Below are 23,948 nucleotides of genomic sequence, written 5' to 3' on the forward strand. Positions count from 1 at the left end.
GGGCGATGCTGGCCTCATAGAATGAATTTGGGAATATGGCTTCTGTTTCAATATTGTGGAATTGTTTGGGAATAATTGGTATCAATACTTCTTTAAAGGTTTATTAGAATTCAGCAGTGAAGCCATCAAGTTTTAGCCTTTTCTTTTTTGTGAGACTGCTGATAACTATTTCAACTTTGTTGCTTATTATTGGTCTCTTCAGGTTTTCTATTTCTTCTTGGTTCAGTATTGGTAGTTAGCATGTGTCAAGAGATTTATCCATTTCCTCCAGGTTTTCAAATTTGCTGGCATATAATTGTTTATAACAATCTCTAATGGTGCTTTCTATCTGTGATATTGGTTGCAATGTCTCCTTTTTCATTTCTGATATTTGTTTTTAAGGTCTTTTTTTATTAGCCTAGATAATGGTTTGTTTACCTTCTCAAAAACCTACTTTTTGTTTCATTGATCTTTTGTATCATTTTTTGAGTCTCTATTTCATTTAGTTCTGCTCTGATTTCTTTTTGTCTATTAATTTTGGGATTGGATTGTTCTTGTTTTTCTAGCTCTTTAAGGTGTAGCATTATGCTGTTTATTTGAAATCTTTCTATTCTTTTGATGTGCTTATTGCAATAAACATCCCTCTTACTACTACTTTTGCAGTATCCCACAGGTTTAGGTATGATACATACTTGTTTTCATTAGTTTAAAGATATTTTTGATTTCCTGTTTAATTTCTTCTTGGACTCAGGTCATTTAGGAGCCTACTGTTTTACTTCCATGTATTTGTACAGCTTTCAGAGTTTCACTTGTTTTTGATTTCTAGTTTTAATCTATTATGGTCTGAAAAGCTACTTGAAATGATTTCAATTTTTAAAAATTTGTTGAGACTTGATTTGTGAACTAACATGTGGTCTATCCTGGAGAATGCTTCATGTGCTGATAAGAAGAATGTATATTCTGTAGCTGTTGGATGAAATGTTCTCTAGTATCTGCCAGGTCCAATTGGTCTAAAGTGTAGTTTAAATCCTATGTTTCTCGTTGATTTCTTGCCTAGATGATCTGTCCAATGCTGAGAGAAGATTATTTGGCTCCTACTACTGTATTTGGGTCTATCTCTTTCTTTAGGTCTAATAATGTTTGCTTTATATACCCCAGTGCTCTGGTGTTGGGGGCATATACATTTATGATTACTATGTCTTCTTGCTAGATAGATCCCTTTATCATGATTTAATGGCCTTGTCTCTTTTAATGGTTTTGGGCTTAAAGTCTATTTTATCCAAAATAAGAATAGTGAGTCCTGCTTGTTTTGTGTTTCCATTTGTGTGGGATATCTTTTTACATTGCTGCACTACTAGTCTGTGTTCGTCTTTTCAGGTGAGGTGATTCTCTTAAAGACAGCATATAGTTGGGTCTTTTTTTTTTTTTTTTAATAAGAAAACAAAATTTATTGCTTACAGTTTCTGAGACTGGGAAGTCCAAAGTCTATCTGGTGGTCACAACAGTGACCCAGGAGTCTCACATTGCAAGACAGTGGAAGCAGAGAGCAGAGAGAGAGAAAGACAGATTTTCCTCTTCTTTTAAAGCCCTCAGAACCACACCCTGACCACCATTTTTAATCCATTCACTACTGCACAGTCCTACAATCCAATCACCTCTTCAAGGCTCCACCCTTCAATTACCATAATAGGATTTCCCACCCTCTTAACAGTAACAGTGGAGGCTAAGTTTCTAAAACATAAAACCAAGGGGACACAATTCAAGCTTCAGTGAGTTTTGGGAGACATAATTCAATCCACTACTAAGAAATACCCTTTAGAAAAAAAAACAATTAAACTATGATATAATGCCTTAATAATAATCTTTCATAATGCATTAATTGGTCATACCTCTTAGTAGTTTTGATAATTTTTTTACAAAGTAATTGACAAATTCTCCAACTTCCACTTACATCAATAAGCATGTTATAGGTAATCCTTTTACACATATCTCAGCAACAAAATATAAAACAGCTTCTCTTAAAGGTATCTTACTCTCTTAGGATTCATAAAGCACTTGGCTGTTGCTTTGGGGAAAAAAATGAAAGTTCTGTCATTCTATATTTCTTCACATTGCTCTGTTTCCATTCTTTTCTGCATACATAATAATCATCATCTTTTAATGCCAAATCACAATATTAATTTTTAAATTCATTTTGTTTTAAAAAATTTTTTTATTGAATAATTGATTATACATATTTTGGGGGTTCAATGTTGACATATGTTGACCAAATCCATTTTACTAGCATGTATATCGTTACAAATTGTACTTATTCTTTACGCCCTTTGTCCAATCTCTCCCCATCCCCCTCCCCCTCCCCCCTCCCACCACTGATAACCCTATATTTCTTCTCTCCCTCTGAAACAGTAATGGTTACTCTGTTGATTTGTTGCCTAGATGATATGTCCAATGCTGAAAGGTGTGTTCAGGTCCCCCAATATTATCATAGAACAGATGCTTCTTCTGTCACTGTGGAATGGGCTTTGTGGAGAGAGACATCCTATTCTTTTCTTTGGACTCTGCTGGTGACTCTCCTTGTGCTAATGCACTCCAGTGGCTGGTGGACCATCTCTGCATGGTGGTTACAACATCTAGCCACTTTCACGGCAGCCGTGGTTACTGTGGTGGCTGTGGTGAGCTACCCACATGGAGGTGATGTTTCTGGCATGCTCCTTGGTGCTGGTGGTGTGCCTGGTTGTGGGGGGGGGGGTCCAGTCCCTGGCTCCATACCCCAGGCCCCCAGGTGGGGCCAGGGCAGGCCTACTTTTTAATCCAATCAGTCGGTGTTTTTTGAGTGGGGAATTTAATCCATTTGTATTTAGGGTTGTTATTGAAAGGTATTGTCTTACTCCTGGCATTTTATCAATTTCCATGTGGATGTTTCAAATATCTTTCATTCCTTTCTTCCCTTTTCTTTTATTGCTTGTCTTCAGAGTTTGTTGGTGTCCTGACATGGTAAGATATAGTTTGTTTCTCTTTCTCATTTGCATTTTTATTCTACCAGTAGGTGTTGTTCTTTCTTGTGTATTCTTGGTAGTGATTATTGTTTTTCGGGTTCCAAATGCACGACTCCCTTGAGGATTTCTTGTAGGGCTGGTTGTGCGGTAATAAACTCCTGCAGTTCTTGTTTGAGAAATACACTATTTCTCCCTAATTTCTCGTGGACAGCTTTGCTGGGTATAGTGTTCTTGGCTGGCAGTTTTATTTTTTTTAGTATTTAAAATATATCAGCCCATTCTCTTCTGTCCAGCAGAGTTTTTGTTGAGACATCTGCTGTTAGTCTGATGGGGACTCTCTTCCAGGTGACTTGACACTTTTCTCTTGTTTTCAAGATTCTCTGTCTTTGATCTTTGCCAGTTTTCCTATATGTGTCTTGGAGAGGACCTTTTTGGACTGAATCTGTTTCAGGATAATTAAGCCTCCTGGATCTGAAGGTCCATGTCTCTCCCACACCTGGGAAGTTTTCTGCTATTATTTTGTTGAATAAGTTTTCAATGCCTTTTCCTTTCTCTTCCCCTCCTGGAACAGCCATGATTGGGATGTATGTGTGCTTAAGGCTGTCTGCTCTCAGATTTCCTTCATTTTTCAAAAACTCTTTTTCTTTTTTGACTGCCTGGGTTATTTCAAAAAGACCATCTTCAAGATCAGAAATTTTTTTCTCCTCCTTGCTCTAACCAGCTGCTTAAGCTCTTGGTTTTGTTATTTCATTGACTGAATCCTTCAGTTCCAAGAGCTCAGCTACATTCTCTTTTAAGGTATTAATCTTTGTAAATTTCCTCCTTCATATCCTGGATACTTTTTCACATTTCACTGCTGTCTAACAGTCTCCTTGTATCTCATTGAGTTTCCTAATATTGTTGCTAAGAATTCCTTTTCAGTCACTTCAAGCAAGGGTTTCCTGCTCCAGGAGGTTTGGTGGGTACCAATTATTGCATTCCTTTGGTGGTGTCATATTTTGTTCTTTCACATTTCTAGTATCTCTACATTGATATCTGGTCATTTAGTAGAACAGCCGCTTCTTATATTACTCTGGAGTGGTCTCTGAGGAATGAGACTTCCTCCTGTAGATGTTTTAAATTGACCATTGAGTACAGTGTTTTAGTATTGGTTCTGGGTAGACAAGTAACATAGTCTCTGTGTGGGCACTTTGGCTGTATTCAGTGTGGGAGTTGTATATGAGTCTCTCTGTGGCCTGGGCTCTTAGTGATTCCTTGCTGAGGTTAGTGACACTGTGCTCGTTGAGGATGTGGGCAAGCTCCTGAATTCTTGAAGCTCCTGAGTGCTCTGTCACTCTTTGGCTGGGGTGGGTGACCCTGGGCAGGCTTCTTGGCACTCCAGTTAGCATCCTATGAAGGGGTGAGGTTTTTTTGTTTTTGGCAGCTGGCCAGTAAGGAAAAAGTTGAAGTAGGAAGAAGTTAAGAGTAGCAAAAGGGATAAACAACAATTACTCCCAGACTTTCTATTAATCACTTTGAAAGCAAGGTATAAGTTTAATTTGATCAGTGACAACTTTAAAGTATGCAGATTGGTAAGGAGTAATTTACCAATGCTAGCCCTACAAAACTGTCTTTAAAATGACAATAAGACGTGAGATTTTCAAAATGAACTACTCATTTACTGTAACATACAATCACAAGTACTTTCTTATTTACTGAACACACAAAGATAGGCCACATTATTCTGGGTCTCCTTCTCAAGAGAAAAATATTTCCTGAGTAACCACAAAATTACTGTGGCTGTGAACAAAACAAGATTCTATCTTAATTAAGGCCTAAATTAAATGCAAAAAAAAAAAGCTTCCAACATGGCAGCAGTTTTTCATTATGCATGTCAGCAGTTTCTCATTATGCTTACCTTACTACATGGCAAGCTCCATGACAGAAAAGCACTTGTTTTGTTTACTAATTATTCTTCAGTGAAAGATACACAGAAGATACTTTTAAATATTTCTTAATTAGCATTGAAACATACTTTTTAGAATCTTTATTAAGCAATCTCCTTTTTGTTATTTCTTTGGGTAAACATATTGACTCCCAAACAACTGGTATATAAACTTTAAGCACAGTCCATTTGCAAGTGGACTATATTCCATTTAAATCTTTTTAAATACATTTAAACCTTCCTCTGTTTGCCAACCCTCAATTTTTCCAGCAATGAGACTCCCAACATTTAGGCAAACTGTCAAAAAATTGTATTATGTCCAAATATGTGGAATATTACGTCCAAAAAGGTAAGGATGGCATTTCACAAAGTACTTAGTTCACTACAAGCAATTAATAAATCCAAGGATTTAAGAATAAGATTTCACTCCCAAAAGTTTAAGATATTTCTCAATAGCAACAGACACATAATGAAGCCTTTATTAAAGCAAAAATCTTTTTATATCTAAGGTTACAAAAACAAACCAAAAACCTGTTGGCTCTTTATGTCTGCTTTTATTCTTACAGTGGAATTACTTTTCTTCAAATTAAGACAATTCTTAAAGTCCTAAAATCCTTTGGATACCTCAGATGTACTAACTGAAATTTCAATGACTTTTTTAGTTTAGTTTAATAAATGTTACTTTGTCAAGTTTCAAGTTTTACAAGACTTTTTTAAAGGTAGAAATTAATGGATCTAGAAAGTAATCTTAAAAAGCTAACTCTGTAAATATAAATATGGATGGAAAAGGGAACGTTAACACTGAATGCAAAAAAAAAGTGAAATAACATTTATTTGCTGGGCACTCTTGTTAGATACTTTACATACATTATCTCATTTACCCTCCAAACAATCTACCGGGTAAACAGGGGTATCAAGAAGGTTAAGTAGCTTGCACAAGGTCACACAGCTGGTAGTGGTAGAGACCAAACTTGAAATCAAGCTAATATAATTCCCATAGTATTCTTAACAATATATCATAAAGCCACAGCCTTTCTATATTATACAGGAGAAGCAATAAGTTATTGCACCCATTTTCTTCTCAGAATACTTAAATTTAAGTGGCTCGTCATTGCCAACCTACACTGGCATAGCAATTTTATTTTTTTTATTTTTTATTTTTTTAAAGATGACCGGTAAGGGGAATCTTAACCCTTGACTTGGTGTTGTCAGCACCACGCTCTCCCAAGTGAGCTAACCAGCCATCCCTATATAGGGATCCAAACCCATGGCCTTGGTGTTATCAGCACCACACTCTCCCAAATGAGCCACGGGCCGGCCCTTGGTATAGCAATTTTAAATGTGTCATTCATATATCTAACACAGTAGTCACAATCACAGAAACATGACAATAAGAGGGTGTGAGATAGGTAGAGTGAGAGGTGGAGACAGCTGAAGAGGAGTAAAGGGACAGAAAATATAAAATACTATTACATGGAAATAACTTCTATAGTAATAATAACTATTACTTTCCAACAACTTCTTGTAGGTAGCAATACTAATTTAATTATGTGCCAATTAAAAAATAAAATTAAAAAACCACTAATTTGGCAACACATTTTAATTTAAAAACACATATAACCCCCCAAAAAAACAAAAAACCCTACAGGCATGGCCTTTTTAGTAACTATAATTGAGAAAATAATCTTAAAACAGAGGAAATAAAGTCCTAGCAATGAGATAGTTCGGATGATTCTAAGAGACCACAGTAATTATGGGCACAAGAAAAGTTGAAATAGAAAAGTAGTGAAGTGGTCCTCCACTTGAAACACTGAAGCTAGGATGTCCATAAAAAACCTAAAGTGAGGGCCGACCCTGTGGCGCACTCGGGAGAGTGGGGCGCTGGGAGCGCAGCAGTGCTCCTGCCGCGGGTTCGGATCCTATATAAGGATGGCCAGTGCGCTCACTGGCTGAGCACGGTGCGGCCGGTCACAAAAAGACAAAAAAAAAAAAAAAAAAAAACCTAAAGTGATGGTGGAAGCTAGAGGGAAAATGTGAGACAATAAATTCTAAATGAAAAACTGAAGCATCCAGAAAGATATTAGAAAGCAATGAGAATACACAAAGGTACAGTCAGATGAAAGGAAATGAATGTGTAGAATGAAGAATAACAGAGAAACACACAGATTAGGAGGGGAGGCACAATGAAATATGGGATGTACTACAGTAAAAGTTACTTACAAATAAGTCTCTTATTAAATATATGATTTGCAAACATTTTCTCCCATTCTGTGGGCTGTCTTTTCATTTTCCTGGTGTTCTTTGAAGCTTAAATTTGTTCATTTTGATGAAGTCCAATTTCTTTTTTCTTTCGTTGCTTGTGCTTTTAGTGTAGTATACGAGACAATCCACAACCTGTGTTTGTAAATTAAGTTTTACTGGAAAACAGCCATGCTCACTTGTTTATGTATTGTCTGTAGCTGCTTCACACTATAATGGCAGAGTTAAATTGTTGCGACAGACTGTATGACCCACAAAACCTAACATATTTATTATCTAACACTTTGCAGAAAGTTTTCCAACTCATGGTCTAAAACAATGCCAACAACTCCCACCTAACCCTAACTTAAAATGAACAGTCCTCCATCACTTGAAAGTGCTGCAAAGGAGACGACATCCCTCAGTGGGGAAGCAGTATTTTGGTTATGGTAAAACAGGCACAGAAAATATGAAGACAGTTCAAAAAGCTCATGGAAAGAATCATTATCTTTCAATTCTATTTTTCCATGATCTTTTTGAAGTTCTCTCATATTTTGGTGAAGTGGCTGACAACATGAGGGGATAGCCATATGCTGGTGAAGATAGAGGTACAGTATAACATCAGAAGCCAGACATAGTTTTCACTATTTGCAATCCCATTAGCAATCTGTGACCTTTATTCAGAGTATCAAATAAAATACTAATGAGGGTTTCTTTTTTCCTTTTAGCACTTTTAGCATGTACAGAACATGCGCTTTATTTTAATTTTGAAATTGTTCTGCATATAAAATATAGGATAATTAAATTATCTGAGAAAAAAATAGGATAATAGGATTAAATTTAAATAATGTATGAAAAATCTTTAACACAGTACCAGACACACAGAAAGTGCTCAATAAATGGTAGCTGTTGCTATTGTGGTTAAGACAAGGAAATAGTACTAATAGCACAAAACATGGTCTTAAACGTTACATTCCATATTGTATACCAAAGTGCCTTGTATAAAAGTAGATAACATGCATCCATGAAAAATCTTGACTGTAGAACATTGATTTAAAAAAATCCATTTCATTGAATTTAAAAATTATACATATCCAAAAGTGAAGTTGTGACCAATAGAGATGCTTAAGGAAGCTTATTTTGTAGAAGGAGAGCTCAAAGTTGTCAAGTATGTTTTTAATGCTTGATTTTTGTAGAAACTCACATCTCCCTCTATCTTGTCTGCAGTATTAAATTGTTTAGCCAATTCTTCATTCACAAAATATACTTAGACCATCTTAAGCCTTTCTGAATTAGCAAAACTTCCAAATTTCTGAAGTATGACATTCCAGAAGTTTTACTGTATTCCTGGGATATATTAGGCTCACCAGACAACAGTACTAGCCAGAATTCCTGATCCAGGTACACATTCGTCCTTCCCCCACTACCTATTTCAATGTAGTAAAGTCAGGGGCCAGATGACGCTGGCTTCCCATTGTAAAATGTGCCCAAGTTCAGCAGTAATATCTAAAGACCTCCCTCCTCACCAGTCATAGCCCTCACCCCCAACCAGTCTAGACTCGCCAAGTGCCTGTGTCTGGCCTGCTGCTGCTTTGTCTACCTTGAGTTCTCTGATGAGGCTGTTTTTACTACTATAATGTCTAGCCTCTGGTAATGGAAGGTAAATTAGGGCCAGGTTACAAGAATGTAACTGCCAGAATAATAAATTTGGTCTTTTTCTGGTATACAAGAGCTACAGATAATACAAGACCTAAAGAAAAACCCTTCTATGAGACCTGCAAGAAAGTTTCTTCCTAAAAAAAAAGAGACACTTAAGGAAGCACTCCCCGCTCTTCTTCAGCCAAACTTTGGTGTATGAAATTGTGACAGCCTTCTCCTGACATGCAGAGCTTCAAAGTAAACAAGGCTTATGTCTTTAATGAAACTCATGAACTGCTGAACCTCATGAACTGGAACTCTGGTTCAGGGCTTCTCATTCTGTGAAATAAAACATCCCTTATTATTTAGGACACTTTTAGTTGGATATTCTGTTACTTGTAGCCAAAAAAAGTATCAGTACCCTAAATGATACTTTTTGTACTTTGTTAATCAGCACATTAACGAACAGCGGATTGCGAAGAAACTAGGATTATGAAACCTAAACCTGCCAAGAATACTACATACTAGTTTTCGATTGTTTAATTTATTCTAAAAAATTTAAACAGCATTTTGTAATTTATCAGTCATCCCCAATAATTACTTAGCCCAATACCCACAAGAACTCTGAATCAGGCAATCTTGTGGCCATTTCACAGATATAGAAAATAAAATTCAGAGTAGTCCAATACAGGTCTTCCAATTCTATTTCATGTAACATATCACGTTACCTCTCATAATATCAAATAATATTCATAACAGCAACATAACCAACAACAAAATGCTTATATTCTTTCAGCACCAAATACAGATGCTCCTCATCTTAACGATGAGGGTACATCCTCAGCATAAATCAAAAATATCATAAATTGAAAATGCATTTTATACACAACCTATCAAACATCACAGCCAACCTTAAATGTGCTCAAAAACTTATATTAACCTACAGATGGGCAAAATCGTCTAACATAAGGCCTGTTTTATAATAAAGTGTTGAATATCACATATAATTTATCAAATACTGCAACTGAAAGTGAAAAACAATGGCCAAATGGATGCTAAAGTACAGTTTCTAATGAATGCATATCACTTTTGCACTATCATAAAGTCGAAAAAATCTTTATTGTAAGTCAATGACTGCCTGTAATTACTTATACAACTCTATGGGTAATATGACTAGAATGAATAATAAAATGCCCAAAAAGCTGCTACATTTTAAGTTCGAACTGGGCAAGCAGAGCAGCCAGAAGAAATCTAGCAACTTGTAATAGCTCTACTGAAGCACTTTTTATGTTGTATTATAGTTTTCCCCTCCACACGTCTAACTCAGTCTATGATATGAAGTCTCGGGGGTTGTGCCTTCTTTTCTTTCATCTTTGTACCTGACACTATGTTTGATATGTGTGGTAAATGAACATTAAATGTTTGCTAAATGAATGAAATAAAAGATTTAGATAGAGTTGCAATCTCACCATCAGCTGTTCTGGAATCTCTAGAACAAGATAATTCAGTTTAAGTAAACAAATGTAAATATTATTCATAAACTTTGAGTTTCCTTTATTCAATTATTAAAAAGTTTACTTAAAATTTACAAATAAAAGTAGCTTCCTGATACATCTACTCAGATACAAAAAAAAAAAAAGAAACTGAAACATCAAAGAAGTCCTCTAACTTTTAGAATCAATTGCAGTTTCCTTTTTGGTAGCTTTCTGACTATGCCTAACACACTTGTGGCTTTCTAAGTATTTATTCACAGGACTTGAAACACTCTCTCTACCTCTAGATGATAAATATAACTTAGCTCCATTGCACCTCTGTATTACATTAGAGATATCACAATGGGGACTGGATTCACAAAGATGAAAAAATGTATCACCTGCCACAGAGAAACACACAGATTAGGAGGGGAGGCACAATGAAATATGGGATGTACTATAGTGAAAGTTACTTACAAATGGTCATTAATGGCCTGGAGGAGTTGAGAAAGTTTTCACAGAATGCCACTGGAACAGGATCTTGACATATACCAGACAGACAAAGGGGAGGGACATTGCAAATAGAATAAAGAATATAAACAAAATCACTAATAAGCGGAAAAGAATGAGGTATTTAAAAAACAAGAAGTTTGACTTGGGTTACAGCATAAAGATGGCTAGAAATAAGGGTCAGAGCATGAATGCCATGCAAAGAAGTTGACATTTTTAATTTCAGACGATGCAGCATCAACTTTTAAAAGAAGGCAGTGACACAGATTTCCTTTTCAGAAGAAAAACTGATGGCAATATGGAAGACAGAATGAAGAAGGAAGAAACTGGAGGCAAAAAAGAAAAAAGCAGTAAGTAGGTTACAGAAATAGTGCACATGAAAAATAAATGGAACGCAACAATGCCAATGGCAATGGGGATGGAGAAGCAGCTGATTCAAGAGGCATTTGGGGGATCTAAATGACATGTCTGCTATAATATATTTATGTTCCTGAAAGAATTTCAAGTTCTTAAAACCACACATTAAAAATAAGATGGCTTAAGGAAAATCAAGTTGGGAGCAGACACTCAAAACCTATGAAACTTTGTAACCAGAGACTAACAAAAACAACAAAAATCGTAATAAAAATAGGATTATTTTAACATGGTTGCACAAAGATCTAGAGAAACTGTGCAGTAATTCTTCCAACACAGATAAAGAACCAAACTGAGTCAAGAGGAATACAGACTAAATGGGCAGTATATAATACTGTATTCTTCCGTAGCTTGCTGCTTTCAGCTGTGTTGATGTATTTTGGATTCATCTGCTGCTACTTGGTGGCACAAAACACTAATATGATGGAAATGTTTCCTGATAGCATATAAGCCAATCTGTTACAGAGATAATTACTGTATGAAGGGCTGGCCAGTTAGCTCAGTTGGTTAGAGTGCAGCCTTATAAAACCAAGGTCACAGGTTCGGGTCACCTTACTGGCCAGCCACACACACACAAAAAAAAAATCAGAAATAAGCACTATATGGACTGCAACTGATGACTATCTTAAGACTGAGGTAGTAGTGAAGAGAAGAAAAAAGTATGACTATACCAGGTTTCTTGTTAGGTGTGAATGGATAGAGACTGTTCCCATTAAGAAAAAATAGAATAATGAAGTGTGAAATATGAACATAATGAATGTGGTTTTAGTTATGCTGAGTTTGAGGTGTCTTAGAAACATTCTTACTTAGATAGTATCCATCAAGCAGTTAGATCTATGGACAAGAGCAGAAGAGAATGACAGGTGCTAAAAAAAACGGATCATCAGTACATAGGAGATAGATGAAACTTTAAGAATTAACAAGGAATTCATACATCCACTCACAAATATTTACTGAATTCCTATAATGTGTAGGATCCTATGCTGGCAGCAGGGCTATACTTAAGAGAGTCAAATGAACCTAAATTTGGTCTGAGGATGTCTCTGCACTTGACTCCTTACATATGGAACTGCAGCCTGGCTTACTACGTAAACAAACAATTTAGGAGTATATGAGGGTACTTCAAAAAGTTCATGGAAAAATAGAAGTAAAAGATAATTTGAATTTTTCTATGAGCTTTTTGAAGTACCCTCATATGTACAGATGGTCCTCAACTTAGGATAAGCCCATCATAAAGCTGAAAAACCATAAGTCACACCATTGTAAATTGGGGACTGTCTGTACTTTTGTTACAAATAGCTGAGTCTCAGCAGATTATAACAGCTGAGCTTCAGTCAATCACAGGAGGCTAGCTGATTCACATAAGGCCCAGCTGTAACCAATTAAACTCTACACCTTACTTCTGTCTCTATACCTCACTTTCATTTTCTATATGCAAATACTGCCTGATATTGCTCACTGGAGTTCTTAGAACCTGTTCTGATTTTGAGGGATGCCTGATTCACAAGTCACTGTTTTGTTTGTTTTTGCTTAATTAAATCCTGCTAAATTTAAGTTGTCTAAGGCTTTTCCTTTTAACAGAGTGAAGAACAAGAGACAAGATGCTCACTCTCACAGAGCTCACACTAAATCATGGGAGATAGAAAGGAACCAAAACACCTATATAACTAATCAACTATATGCTACAAATGAGACACAGAAGGTACTAAAAGAGTATAAAATAGGAGCATGACCTGACCTGGTGTAGGAGAGGGAAGGTGAGCCACTTAACTGAGGGACTTTTGAGGCATTTCAAACACACCATATTCAAAGGGTCTGATGGTGGAATAAACAGATGGAGGAATAAACATAGATAATATTGGATAAATGACACAAGACCAAGTGGCCAGAGTATAGAGAATAAGTGGAAATATGATGGAAGGGGCAGAAGTAAGCAGAGGTAGAACCTATGGTGTCTAAGGGTTATGTTAAGGATTTTAGTCTTTACAACATGTGGAATTTTAAAAGGGAAAGTGATACGATAATATTTAAGAGGGCCTTGGACCAAACCCAGATGTGAGGCTAGCAATAAAGACTAAAAATGGTCAGAGAGGTAGAATAAGTCTGTAGAAAAGGTCACAGCAGCCAAAAGAGGAAAAAATTTCAAGAGTTCCCAACAAGGTCCAACATTAAGAAGAAGTCAAGTAAGAAGAATGAAGAACCTAATACAATTAATGAGTGTGTAATTGATTCCCAGACACTCTATACTGTCATCACAATCTACAGTATTGTTATTCCTACTTTACATATATACTAAATAAGGTCTAGAGAGCTTATGGTATTTGTTCACGGTCACATTGCTAATAAATGCAGAGCCAGAATCTAAATTCAGATATTCGCAACTTCAAATCTCATGCTGGTAATTAGAAGATTATGCTAACATAGTATGCATATGCATAATCACTCTAGACCAGCACTATCTAACAAATTTTTCTGCAATGACGGAAATGTCCTTTATCTGTATTAACACAGTAACCACTAGCCACATGTAGCTATTGTCACTGAAGAATTAAATTTAAACTTTTACTTAATTTTAATTATTTTTAATTGAAATTTAAACAGCCACATGTAGCTAGTGTTCCCTGAATTGGATGTGACTGAATGGCAGTGGATTGAAAAACAAGAAAATGAGCAAACAGAGATAAGGGTCACAAAGTAAGATGGTAAAGGTAGAGTGACAGACAGGAAGGCAGAGCTGAAGTATATTCGTGTTCATAAGTTCACTCTTTATTTGAGAAAGATTATTATGAATTAGTTAATAATTAATGAAATTATTTTTGTTAGAAAAATAGTTGCACCATAAACATACATAAAAATCACAGATTTCTCTTATTACTCCATTATTGCTTGTTTTTCCTGAGATTTGTTTTTATTAAAGATTGTCTTACAAAGCAAATAATAATAGAGAATGCCAGATTGCTGCATGCCTAAAATAGGAGCTTGCTTGTGGCATCACACTGAGGAGGATATGAAAGAAAATCCTACCATAAACTAGAAAGATCAAGGATAAATAAATAAAAGTGTTTATCTAACAAGGGCTAAGGATAAAGATTTGGTCCTTTTTGTAGGCTGCTATGCTTCACCTCATTGTATTTAGGTTTTAATTTGCATATATAATTCTGACATACAAATAAAAATGAACACTATTGTTTGCAAAAGAAACGTGGCCAAAGCGCAAGTGCATCAACATGACATCTCATCTACAGAAATGTTTTATGGGATATAGATAGTGCTATCGACATGGCCACCATTGTGGCCCTCTTTATGATACTCATAAGGGCTAATTAAAACAAAACAAAAAATTCTCTGAGGAAGGAAACTAGAAATCAATGCCTAGTGCTAAATTCTAAAGGATTTCCTATAGAAATATTCAAATATTTTAAATAATTTTATAGTACAAGACTGTAAAAACCAAAGACAAACCTAGAAATATGTATCAGTCACATTTCATTTAACAAAATTTTATTCCTGCGGCAGACCTATACATTAGCTGTAATTATACTGTCAATTCATGACCATGAAGAGAATGTGGGAGTCTCAGGAGAAAATTCAGAATACATGAGAGTGGCTGAGGGCTATTTGAGAAAAGGCTTATTTGGAGGGATAAATATGAAATTTTAAACTAGCAAGCTTGAATTAAACTAGATGCTTTTTCCACTACATTTCAGAGGTCAGTTTCTCTTTTTAATTCAAGAATTTGTTATCCACGTAGTTAATTGCTTACCAAGATGTTAGGTAGAAATACTAAGTACAAAAAAAGTTCTAGTAAAATATTATTTTTCCTAAGAGTAATTTCATAAGAATACTGTCATAGTTCAGATCCTTATTAAAGAACCAACCTCAATCATTATAAACTTGCTACCTGAATAGAATTAGAATTATGAATTGTTTTTGACTCAATGTTTACATTCAAAATACAGTTTAAAACCTTGGAATAGGGCCGAGCCCGTGGCGCACTCGGGAGAGTGCGGCGCTGGGAGCGCAGCGACGCTCCCGCCGCGGGTTCGGATCCTATATAAGAATGGCTGGTGCACTCACTGGCTGAGTACTGGTCACGAAAAAGACAAAAAAAAACAAAAACCTTGGAATAATATTGATTGTAAAGAGTAAACTGGCACATATCATTAAAACCTCTTTGCAATCTTTTTAATAAAAACTAAGTTATAAAAAAATAAATCCATATGTTGTCAGAGACCCAAAAAAGGGGGGGGAACCCCCACACAAAAACTCCTTCTCAGAAGAATATACAAGAAACTTAATTATTAGGGGACAGGTGGCCAGGGAAGACTGACTTTCCATTTTATACCTTTTAGTATCGTTTGAATTTTTAAGCAAATGTATTAATACACTGTCTTTAGAACTTCCAAAAAATTTTAAGAATATTGATCTACATGTTCTCCCTACATAAAACCTGAACACAGAAAATGGTTCCTTTTAGAACTGTGTAACTTGATCAGAAGCACAAATAAATCTGAGTTAATAAAGCAAGGACGAACAAAGTACTAAGCTCTTCTTGTTAGAACCCCCGTTTCCTAGATTCATTTCCTAGGTCACTGACTGACTATTGCCCTCTTCTAGGTTCTGCCTACTATTAAGTTATATAACACCTATTAACAACGTATCTAATTTCCCAAAATCAATAACATAATTTTCTTCCACAGCCTTTACTCTCAATCCCACCCCATCTGCCTCAACCTCAATCTCAACCTCAGCCAATCATCTTGCCTCAAACTATTCCAAGATACTGAGAAGATTTAGGCCACCTGGTACAAACTCCATTATTAATATATATTTGTTGCCAAGTCTACTCTCTTCATCCCGATTCTTACAGCTCCCTCTCTTGTATTCACTTTTCTAATTCTAAAGAATAGCCACGTCTTCCCTTATCCCCCCAAAAACTTACTGCAACTGTAAACCTCTGAAGTTAACTATTTTGTCCTTTCTTTCATAAACGTCTCAGAAAGGGAACTGACACTTATTGCCTCCAATGTCTCCTCAGCACCTACTCCTTCGTTCCATTTATTGATTCACATATTCCTTTTTCAAGTACTAGTTTATATCTATTATATCCCAAGTACCTGGAACATAACGAAATGACAAAGACAAGGTCTGCATTCACGGAGCTTACATTCTCTTGCAACCCGATTTTCATCACCTAGGTCTTAACTGAAGTTACTGTCTTAAAGATTATCAGTATTCTTCTAATGACCAATTCCACCAAAATCTTCTTAATCCTTATCACCCTCCCTTAAGCTACCACTTGACTCAAATATTCTAATTCTACTTCTTTTCGAAGTATATTATCAAATCTCTTTGTTACATAATTATAGTAGAATGTCTCAAACCCATCAAATCCACTGTCTAAAATCAAACTCACCTTCTAACACTTCTTTCAACCAGCAACTTAGGTGCTACTTTCCTGTTTTTATTAACAATATAGAGCTCTCCTTATCTCAAATCACCAGGTTGGGTCATCTTTTATGACTGTTTCCTCATCATCAGTCAGTTTTTAACTCTTTTCAACTTTATCTTTAAAATGTCTCTGTCTCTACTCGTTTTCAAATCCTTTCAATACCTGTAATACCACAAAGCCGTATTCCTACCTACAATTTCCATGCCTTCCAAACCACACAGCATCTTATTTCCAGATTAATCTATGGTTCCCCAAGGGGACCAAACTGAAGTCAAACAGTAAAGCCATTTACAACACGACTTCCTTTCCAGCCTAAACTCTTATATGAGCTATATAATTAGTTTCCATCTTTATTTCCTTCTCATTCATGTTGAAAGATGAGAAAAATCTCTCCTCTTGTATAAGGTGAGTCATATTCCCTCCCACCTTCTTGGGGATATCGAACTGTCAATAATCCCATCTTTTCCCTTTGAAAAGATTCTAAAGACAACCTCTCCCTCTTTTCTGGTTTGTTCTTTTGACTCCAAAATAAACCCTTCCTCAAACCTAAATTCTCTAGCTTTCATCCTCTCTCCTATTCAAACCTTTAAAGAGCAGTCTATATCAATGTCTAGCCACCATTTATTACTCAACTAACTAAATCCTGGCTTTCCTTGCTACCGTTACAATAAACTACTATTGCCCAGATCACCAGAACTTTTCTGACCTCCCCCCAAAATACTTTAAAGTTCTTCTCTTTCCTAACCCCTGCAGTATCTATTCACGCTGACTTCTTCCTCCTTAAAACTCCCTTCAATCTGACACAACTCTGCTAATTTTCCATCTCTCTGGCTATTCATTCTCAGACAACCTTCACAACAGGCTCCTCATCCTCTATCTGCCTCTCACATGCAGTGTTCTTTAGAATTTGCCTTCTTCACTTCTCATTTTAAATTCCTTCTATACAGGATTTCATCCAGTTTCATGGCTTCAACTACTACATAATACAAATACACAGATAATGCTCACATCTTTCATTCAAGCCAAGATCTCTCTTCTGAGCTCCACATAGTCATACAGATAGCCAATTACCTGTTGGCCGTAACCACCCAGATGACCCGTGACTACTATCAACATGTCCAAATAAGAAATCCTCATCACTCCCTCAAATTTCTCTCCCCTATACTTCCTGAGAGAATATGCATTTCTAACAGGTCCCAGATGATGATGCTAGCCCAAGATCCACATTTTGAGAATCACTGCTCAAACATATGTGTCTCTTCCTACCTCCAGGCTATCAAGTTCCTTCTGCTTTCTCCCCTAGGCTATGATACCTGTGTAGCAGGCACTGTTAATATTCCTATTGAACTCAGAATCTTGCAACATAGCATTCCAAGCATTAACTACCAAATGATAAAAGATGACTAGAAATGAAACAATGGTCATCCCAGCAAAATGGAAGTTTCTTAACAGGAATTATATTCCCCATGTATCCTTAGAACCAAATCTTACCCAAGTAAGGAGTAGATAGCATTATCATCTATCCAGTCACCAAAGCCAAAAAACAAAGCAAAATTCAACATCCTTTTTCTTCCCCATATTCCTAGTCACCAAGTCCTCTCTTCTATCTCCTAAATATAACTCATATCCAGTCCGTCCTCTCCATCTGCCCTTACTTCTCACATGTAATTATTTCTTAAATGATCCCCATATCTATATTCACCTATATCTTGATTTGCCTATCCTATTTTACTACCCACATAGCTATCAGACTGATCTCTTTGAAAAAGTAAATAATACATCGTCATTCTCCTGCTTTAAAATAATAGCTTCTCACTACTTTTAGGGAAAAAAGTTTAACTCCTTCATATGATATGCAAGCCCCCCTATTATCTAGCCTCAATCTACCTGACATTTTCTCCCTTCCATCCTAACCCTCAACTCTCCAGCCATGCTGAACTAATACTTTGGTCCTCTGAATGGCTTGTACAGCTCATTCTATGACTTCAACCATAAGCTCTCTACCTGGAGTGCCTTTCCCCACTGTTAAATATTCATCCTTTTAAGACTCAGCTCAAGCACCATCTCTTCCAGGAAGCTTTCTTTGAGTGACATCCATCCCCTACTCTCATCCAAGTTTGGATTAAGCCTCTTCCCTGACATGCTCTTAGAGCACCCTATGCTTACTTTGTTAGTACACATCACACTGCATAATCACTGCCTTATTTACTCCATCTGATTAAGTCCTTGGAGAGAAAAATCATATACTATGTTTGTACAGTTAGTGTTAGGTATACTAAGACACGTTACTAAAATTTAAATAAATATATTCCTTGCTATTCTCTAAACAGTGGTTCTCAAAATTTAGCATACATCTCAATCACCTGGAAGACCTATAAAACCCTGGATCATCTCCAGGGTTTTGGATTCAATTGTTCCAGGGTGGGGCCCAACAAGTTTCCAGATGATGCTGTTGCTACTGGCCCAGGAACCACATTCTGAGAATCAGTGCTGCAAACATACATTGTCTCCTCCTCTCTTCAGGATTTAAAGTATCTTCTAGATGCCTCCAATCTGCCTAGTACAATCCTAATAATCTTTTTAGACCCAGCTCAATTGTCACCTCCTTCATAAAACTTTCCCTAATACCAGTTGAAAAAAATTTTTTCACATCCCATGGGTAATGTGCCAACATCTTAACAAGGTTTACAGGGACACAAATCTCACAGAACAACGTGAAAACCCAATCACTACACTTATGAACCAAAAAAGGATCCCCAGATGAAACTGATCTTGATCTTTCCTCTATTTCTATAAGGCTTTGTGTACATTATTCATATAATATTCATCACATGCTAACTTATTTCAGCACTGTCATTTGTATTATGTTCTCTACTTAAATGAAAATAGAAAACCTGCCTTAATCATTTTAATATCCTCCACAAAAGAGAGGACAGTAACCAGTGAATGACGGACAAAATCTACAAGTATTTGTTGATATGAATGAATCCCTGTCACTTGCTCCAGACTCTGGGCCCATTGTCTATCTGACTTACTCATCCTCCTGGCCCAACCTGACTTCCTATATTGCCTCACTACCTATGACAGATGCCTGATTCTTCCAGACTGGTCTTTTCCTCTCATTGCTGGCTGACCCTTAGCTTCTTCACCTTGCACCCCGAGCCACTTTAATTTTCTCATCCATTATGGGACATAATGAGTAGAGAAATTTTGTCCTCATGACTGATACAGATTTTAATTTTGCTGTTTGTTTTCTTAAAAAAATAAACAAAAGTAGCCTTTCTTTGTCACAGAGTCTGTACTAGAATACGTTGTGTACAACTCTAAATGTGGTCACATAGACAGCAATATATTTGTTTTAAGTTCTAGTTACAGATCGTAGAGATAAAGACAACTTTAAAAACTTAAAAAGCATAAAGACATAAAAAGGTCCTTTATGAGATTTAAGGTTGCTTTAGAAAATAAAACTTAATAGATAATAACCTTTACACTATATTCATATTAGTATCCAGAATAAAATCCATATTATCTATTCCAACAAAAAGAGATACAAAAAACCTGGTTCAAGGGAAAACCTAGGTGCTCAGTACCCACAAATTTTTACATACATATACATAATCTCCAACCCCCTGGATGCTCAACAGCTTAAAACTCAAATGGGGTGAAGGGAGAGAAAGACAACTCTCAGGGGAAAAAAGCAGTAAACTACTTTTAAGACAGTAACTAAAATTATTATCAAGGATCTGAAAAGATTCTTAAAAGATTCAATTAAATTTTACAAGTCCTTTTACTTTGTCCTTACTTGAATTAATCAGTGAAAATCACAAATAATGTAAACTGTTGACAAAAATGTAAATATGTTCATGACACTCAGAGTTATAACAGAAATTTTCCAAAGGGAGTGAAAATTGTCAGAATTATATGTTCAATTAACTAGAAAAATTAACCAGATCATGCCAAAGCCTGATTTGAGTTAATCAATATCCCAAATTGCAAAGTTGAATTATAGGTATGGTCTTGATACTTACAAACTAATGCTATATTCAGTAGCTCAAAATAACCCTAAAGTTGGGAAGCCACTATAACCATGAATTATGTAGGTCCTCAAATGGTATGGGAGGAGATGTAAGAGAAAAGACTCAAGGGTGAATCAGAAAATAAATACTGAAAAGGAAACTGGAAAAAAAAAGGAAAATGATGACCTAGAGAGAACAATATTGTACGACACATCTTAAAATATTTTTAAAGACAAGGAATATGAGCTCCAGAAAGATAAGAAATTTAAGAGCTATAGGAAGATTTCTCAAACTCAGTTTGTTCAAAAAAAAAAAAAAAAAGGGCAGGGGGTGCAGCACAAGGGGGGGCGGGAACTATTTGTAAACCAGATCACTATGCTATATAATATATAAACAATAAAGGCTAGAACACTGTTTCTGAAAATGTACTGTTTATAAATATAAGTAAAAAAAATTCCGTGTACTGACAAAGATCTTCAAGTTCCTGACCTTCAAGTAACTTACATGCACACGGAAGTTCTACTAAAGCCCTAAGGTGCAATGTCTAACTTAAAGAGTCGCTAACAAAAACACTGTTCTGTGAATGGCTCCTTCTTTCTAAGTTGTTTTCTGTAATAGTCTGGAAAAGCTTAAGTTTTGTGACTTTGGGGCCAAAATTGTCTCTGAGCTACCGCCCAAGTTGTCAAGGAAAAACTTCTCCACACATCAAAATCATAAATTAAGTCTGCTCCTAATCTGGACTTCAAGTACACCAATAAGCACACTTACTCATCTGCCCAAAACGATACTTCAAAAAGTTCGTAGAAAAATAGAATTAAAGATAATGAGAATTTTTCCAGGAACTTTTTGAAGTATCCCCACATTTTAAATAAAGGCTGACTTACTCGAATATTTTAATTTAATTTTCTTCCCTCATAACCACCACCAAACTGATTTTAAATTGCAATCAACAGGACTTCTCTCTTCACTAACCCAACACTTATTTTGAAATACTTAAATTCTACAGACAGGGTTGAATATCACACAATTAAAAGGTGCAAGAAATGACCCAACGTCAAAAAATCAGCCTAAAAATCTTGACAACTGTTCAAAAGCTGTTAAGAGAAAGTGTTAACCGAACCACAAGTTCTAATATCTGATACGTATGGAAAAGCACTGCTAACTTCTACTATGTACACAATTCTTGATTACAAAGAGGAAACTGCAAGGGTTAGCCGGAGCGAGAGAACCGGTAACAGGCTAAAAGGGCGTCGTTGATTTCTTGGCTACAGTGACAGAGGCGGGAGACACACCCCTAGCGTCGGTCTGAAACACTACAGCAGTGAGTTCTACCTAGGGATTAATGTGAGGGTAAGGAAAGACAAATTTAAATCGCCATGATTCAAAACAACCATCCCAAGTCAGAGAGAAACACACAAAGGTAACAAAGAAAATGAAAAACCCTTGGTGGTAAGGAAGCGCTACAAAACAAGTATCCCCATTTCCCCACGACCAAGTTACGCTATGTTTTTACCGACTATACACCTAGGACCTTTCTGGCTCGCCAATGCAGAGAGCAAAGCAGCAGCCAAAGAAACCCCATAAGGTTGCAAACAGCAGCGAAATACAGACTAACAGGAGAGGGGGGAAGTAAGTGGCAGGATTCCTGCCAAGACTCAGCTTGAATATGGGGAGTGAGTGGGAGAAAGAGGAGCTCTGGAGAGAAAGTGGGTCTTACATAAAGCGCCATTTGCCACATGTTATTATTTCCATAGGATTTCAGGATATCCTCGAACTTGCGAAAGTGAGTCTGGGGGTGAAAGGGGGACTCCACGTGGACGAGGGTCGGGAGAGACGTAACGCGGGCGACAAGGGGACAGTTCCAGGCTGACGGCGGTGGGGGGAGAAGGGGGACGAGGCAGGGGCTGAATCCCGGCGGGGGTGGGGCGGCGAGGGGCTCCCCGCAGAGGCCCGGGGAGGGTGCGGGGGCCCCGCCGCCGCCACGCCGGGGGGGCCGCGGTCCTGTCAAGCAGCCTGCCCGCCGCCCTCGCCGGCTGCCACCGCACCCGGGCCGCGACGGGCTCGCTCGCACCGCCGCGACACCGGCCGGGCCCGGGTCTCTCGAATTTTCCACGGAGGGAAGCCGGCCGGGGATATCGGGGCTCGCCCCCGCACCCGACTCTGTCCGCGGCAGGCCAGGGAGGGATGGTGCACTGGGGAAGCCAGGGTCTCACCATTTTGCTCGGCGGGTCGGCGGCTCGTTGGCGCGGAGGAGAGTGTCGGCGCTCGGACGGGCTCCCTCAGGAAGCGGCGGCGGCGGCCCAGCTGCGGCCCTCGGGACGCCCGCGGGGAGGGGGCGCGCGTGGGGGAGGGGAGGCGGCGCCGCGGGGCCCGCGCCGGCCGGGTGACTGGGCACGAGAGGCAGCGGGGAGGGCGGGGAGGAAGAATTAAGGTCGAGATTCAGAGACAGGGCGCGCGGAGGAGAAACGGCGAGAGGGAGGAGAGGCAGAAAAGCGAAGAAGAGGGGGCCGAGAGGGCCGGGCGGCTCGGGGGCTGCAGCCTCGCGCTCACGCCGAAGCCGTGACGGACTCACTGCAGTGGCTCGCGCTGACCCGCAACCTCAAGGAACGAAAAAGGGGGAGGGCGGGAGAGGGAGGAGAGAGCGGAGCGCAGCGGCGCGCGGGGCGGAGGGCGGGGGCGCGCGCGGGCCGGCGGCGGGGGCGGGGCTTCCGCGAGCGCCGCACATCCGGGAACCCGCGCGCCGGCTCGGCGGCGGCCGCCGCGGCGCTCTGGCGAACTCTGGTTGGGGATCGCGGAGCGCGCGGACCACGTTCGCCCCTCCACCGGCCGCCCCTTGCGTGCGGGGCGGGGGGACGAGGGGTGTGGACGTCGGTGACGTCTCGTGGCGGAGCCCTTCCTGTCACGTGGCTGCGGGCGGGCAGGGAGGAAGGCAGGGCTGGGAGGGGAAGGAGGAAACGTGAGTGCGCCCCGGGGGCGATAAAACGCGAGGGGTGCGCGAGCAGCGTGCGAAGGGGGACTTGGGCCCAGGAGTGGTAGCCTAGTGGGGGAGGAGAAGCAGATGGGCGGCCTTAAGGTGTCAGAACCACCCAGATTCCGCACCAAGAAAGAGAAAAAATCCAAGCCCTGGGGCTGGAGAGAATCAAAGGTATCTTTGCATCTATGTACCGACTTGGACCCAGTACAGAATTGCGCGGCCCATCTGGACTGTTGTCATCCTGGAGCAGTACCGCAGGCCCACACTGTAGAATGAACTGGCAGAGTCAGGAGCCCGGTTGAACAGAGAGGGGAGAGCCAAGGCTGGCCCTAGCT

At 38.5% G+C, this 23,948-nt stretch overlaps 1 protein-coding gene and 1 non-coding gene across 2 annotated transcripts in view; both read right to left on the minus strand.

The window, feature by feature from the left end:
• The window catches only part of PPP3R1 (protein phosphatase 3 regulatory subunit B, alpha), a 64,363-nt gene extending 41,056 nt beyond the window's left edge, over nt 1-23,307 (minus strand). Inside the window, exon 1 of the mRNA XM_063078262.1 lies at nt 22,853-23,307. Within this exon, the coding sequence (XP_062934332.1) occupies nt 22,853-22,855 (3 nt within the window). The 5' untranslated portion in view covers nt 22,856-23,307. The remainder of the gene's footprint in view (nt 1-22,852) is intronic.
• LOC134363480 (small nucleolar RNA U13) lies at nt 19,273-19,377 on the minus strand. Its single transcript, XR_010021730.1, has one exon. It is a non-coding gene; the product is annotated as a small nucleolar RNA U13 (small nucleolar RNA).
• Nucleotides 23,308-23,948: the final 641 nt, after the last annotated feature.

The sequence above is a fragment of the Cynocephalus volans genome, chromosome 14 (assembly GCF_027409185.1).
Source record: "Cynocephalus volans isolate mCynVol1 chromosome 14, mCynVol1.pri, whole genome shotgun sequence".
In the NCBI taxonomy this organism is placed as follows: domain Eukaryota; kingdom Metazoa; phylum Chordata; class Mammalia; order Dermoptera; family Cynocephalidae; genus Cynocephalus; species Cynocephalus volans.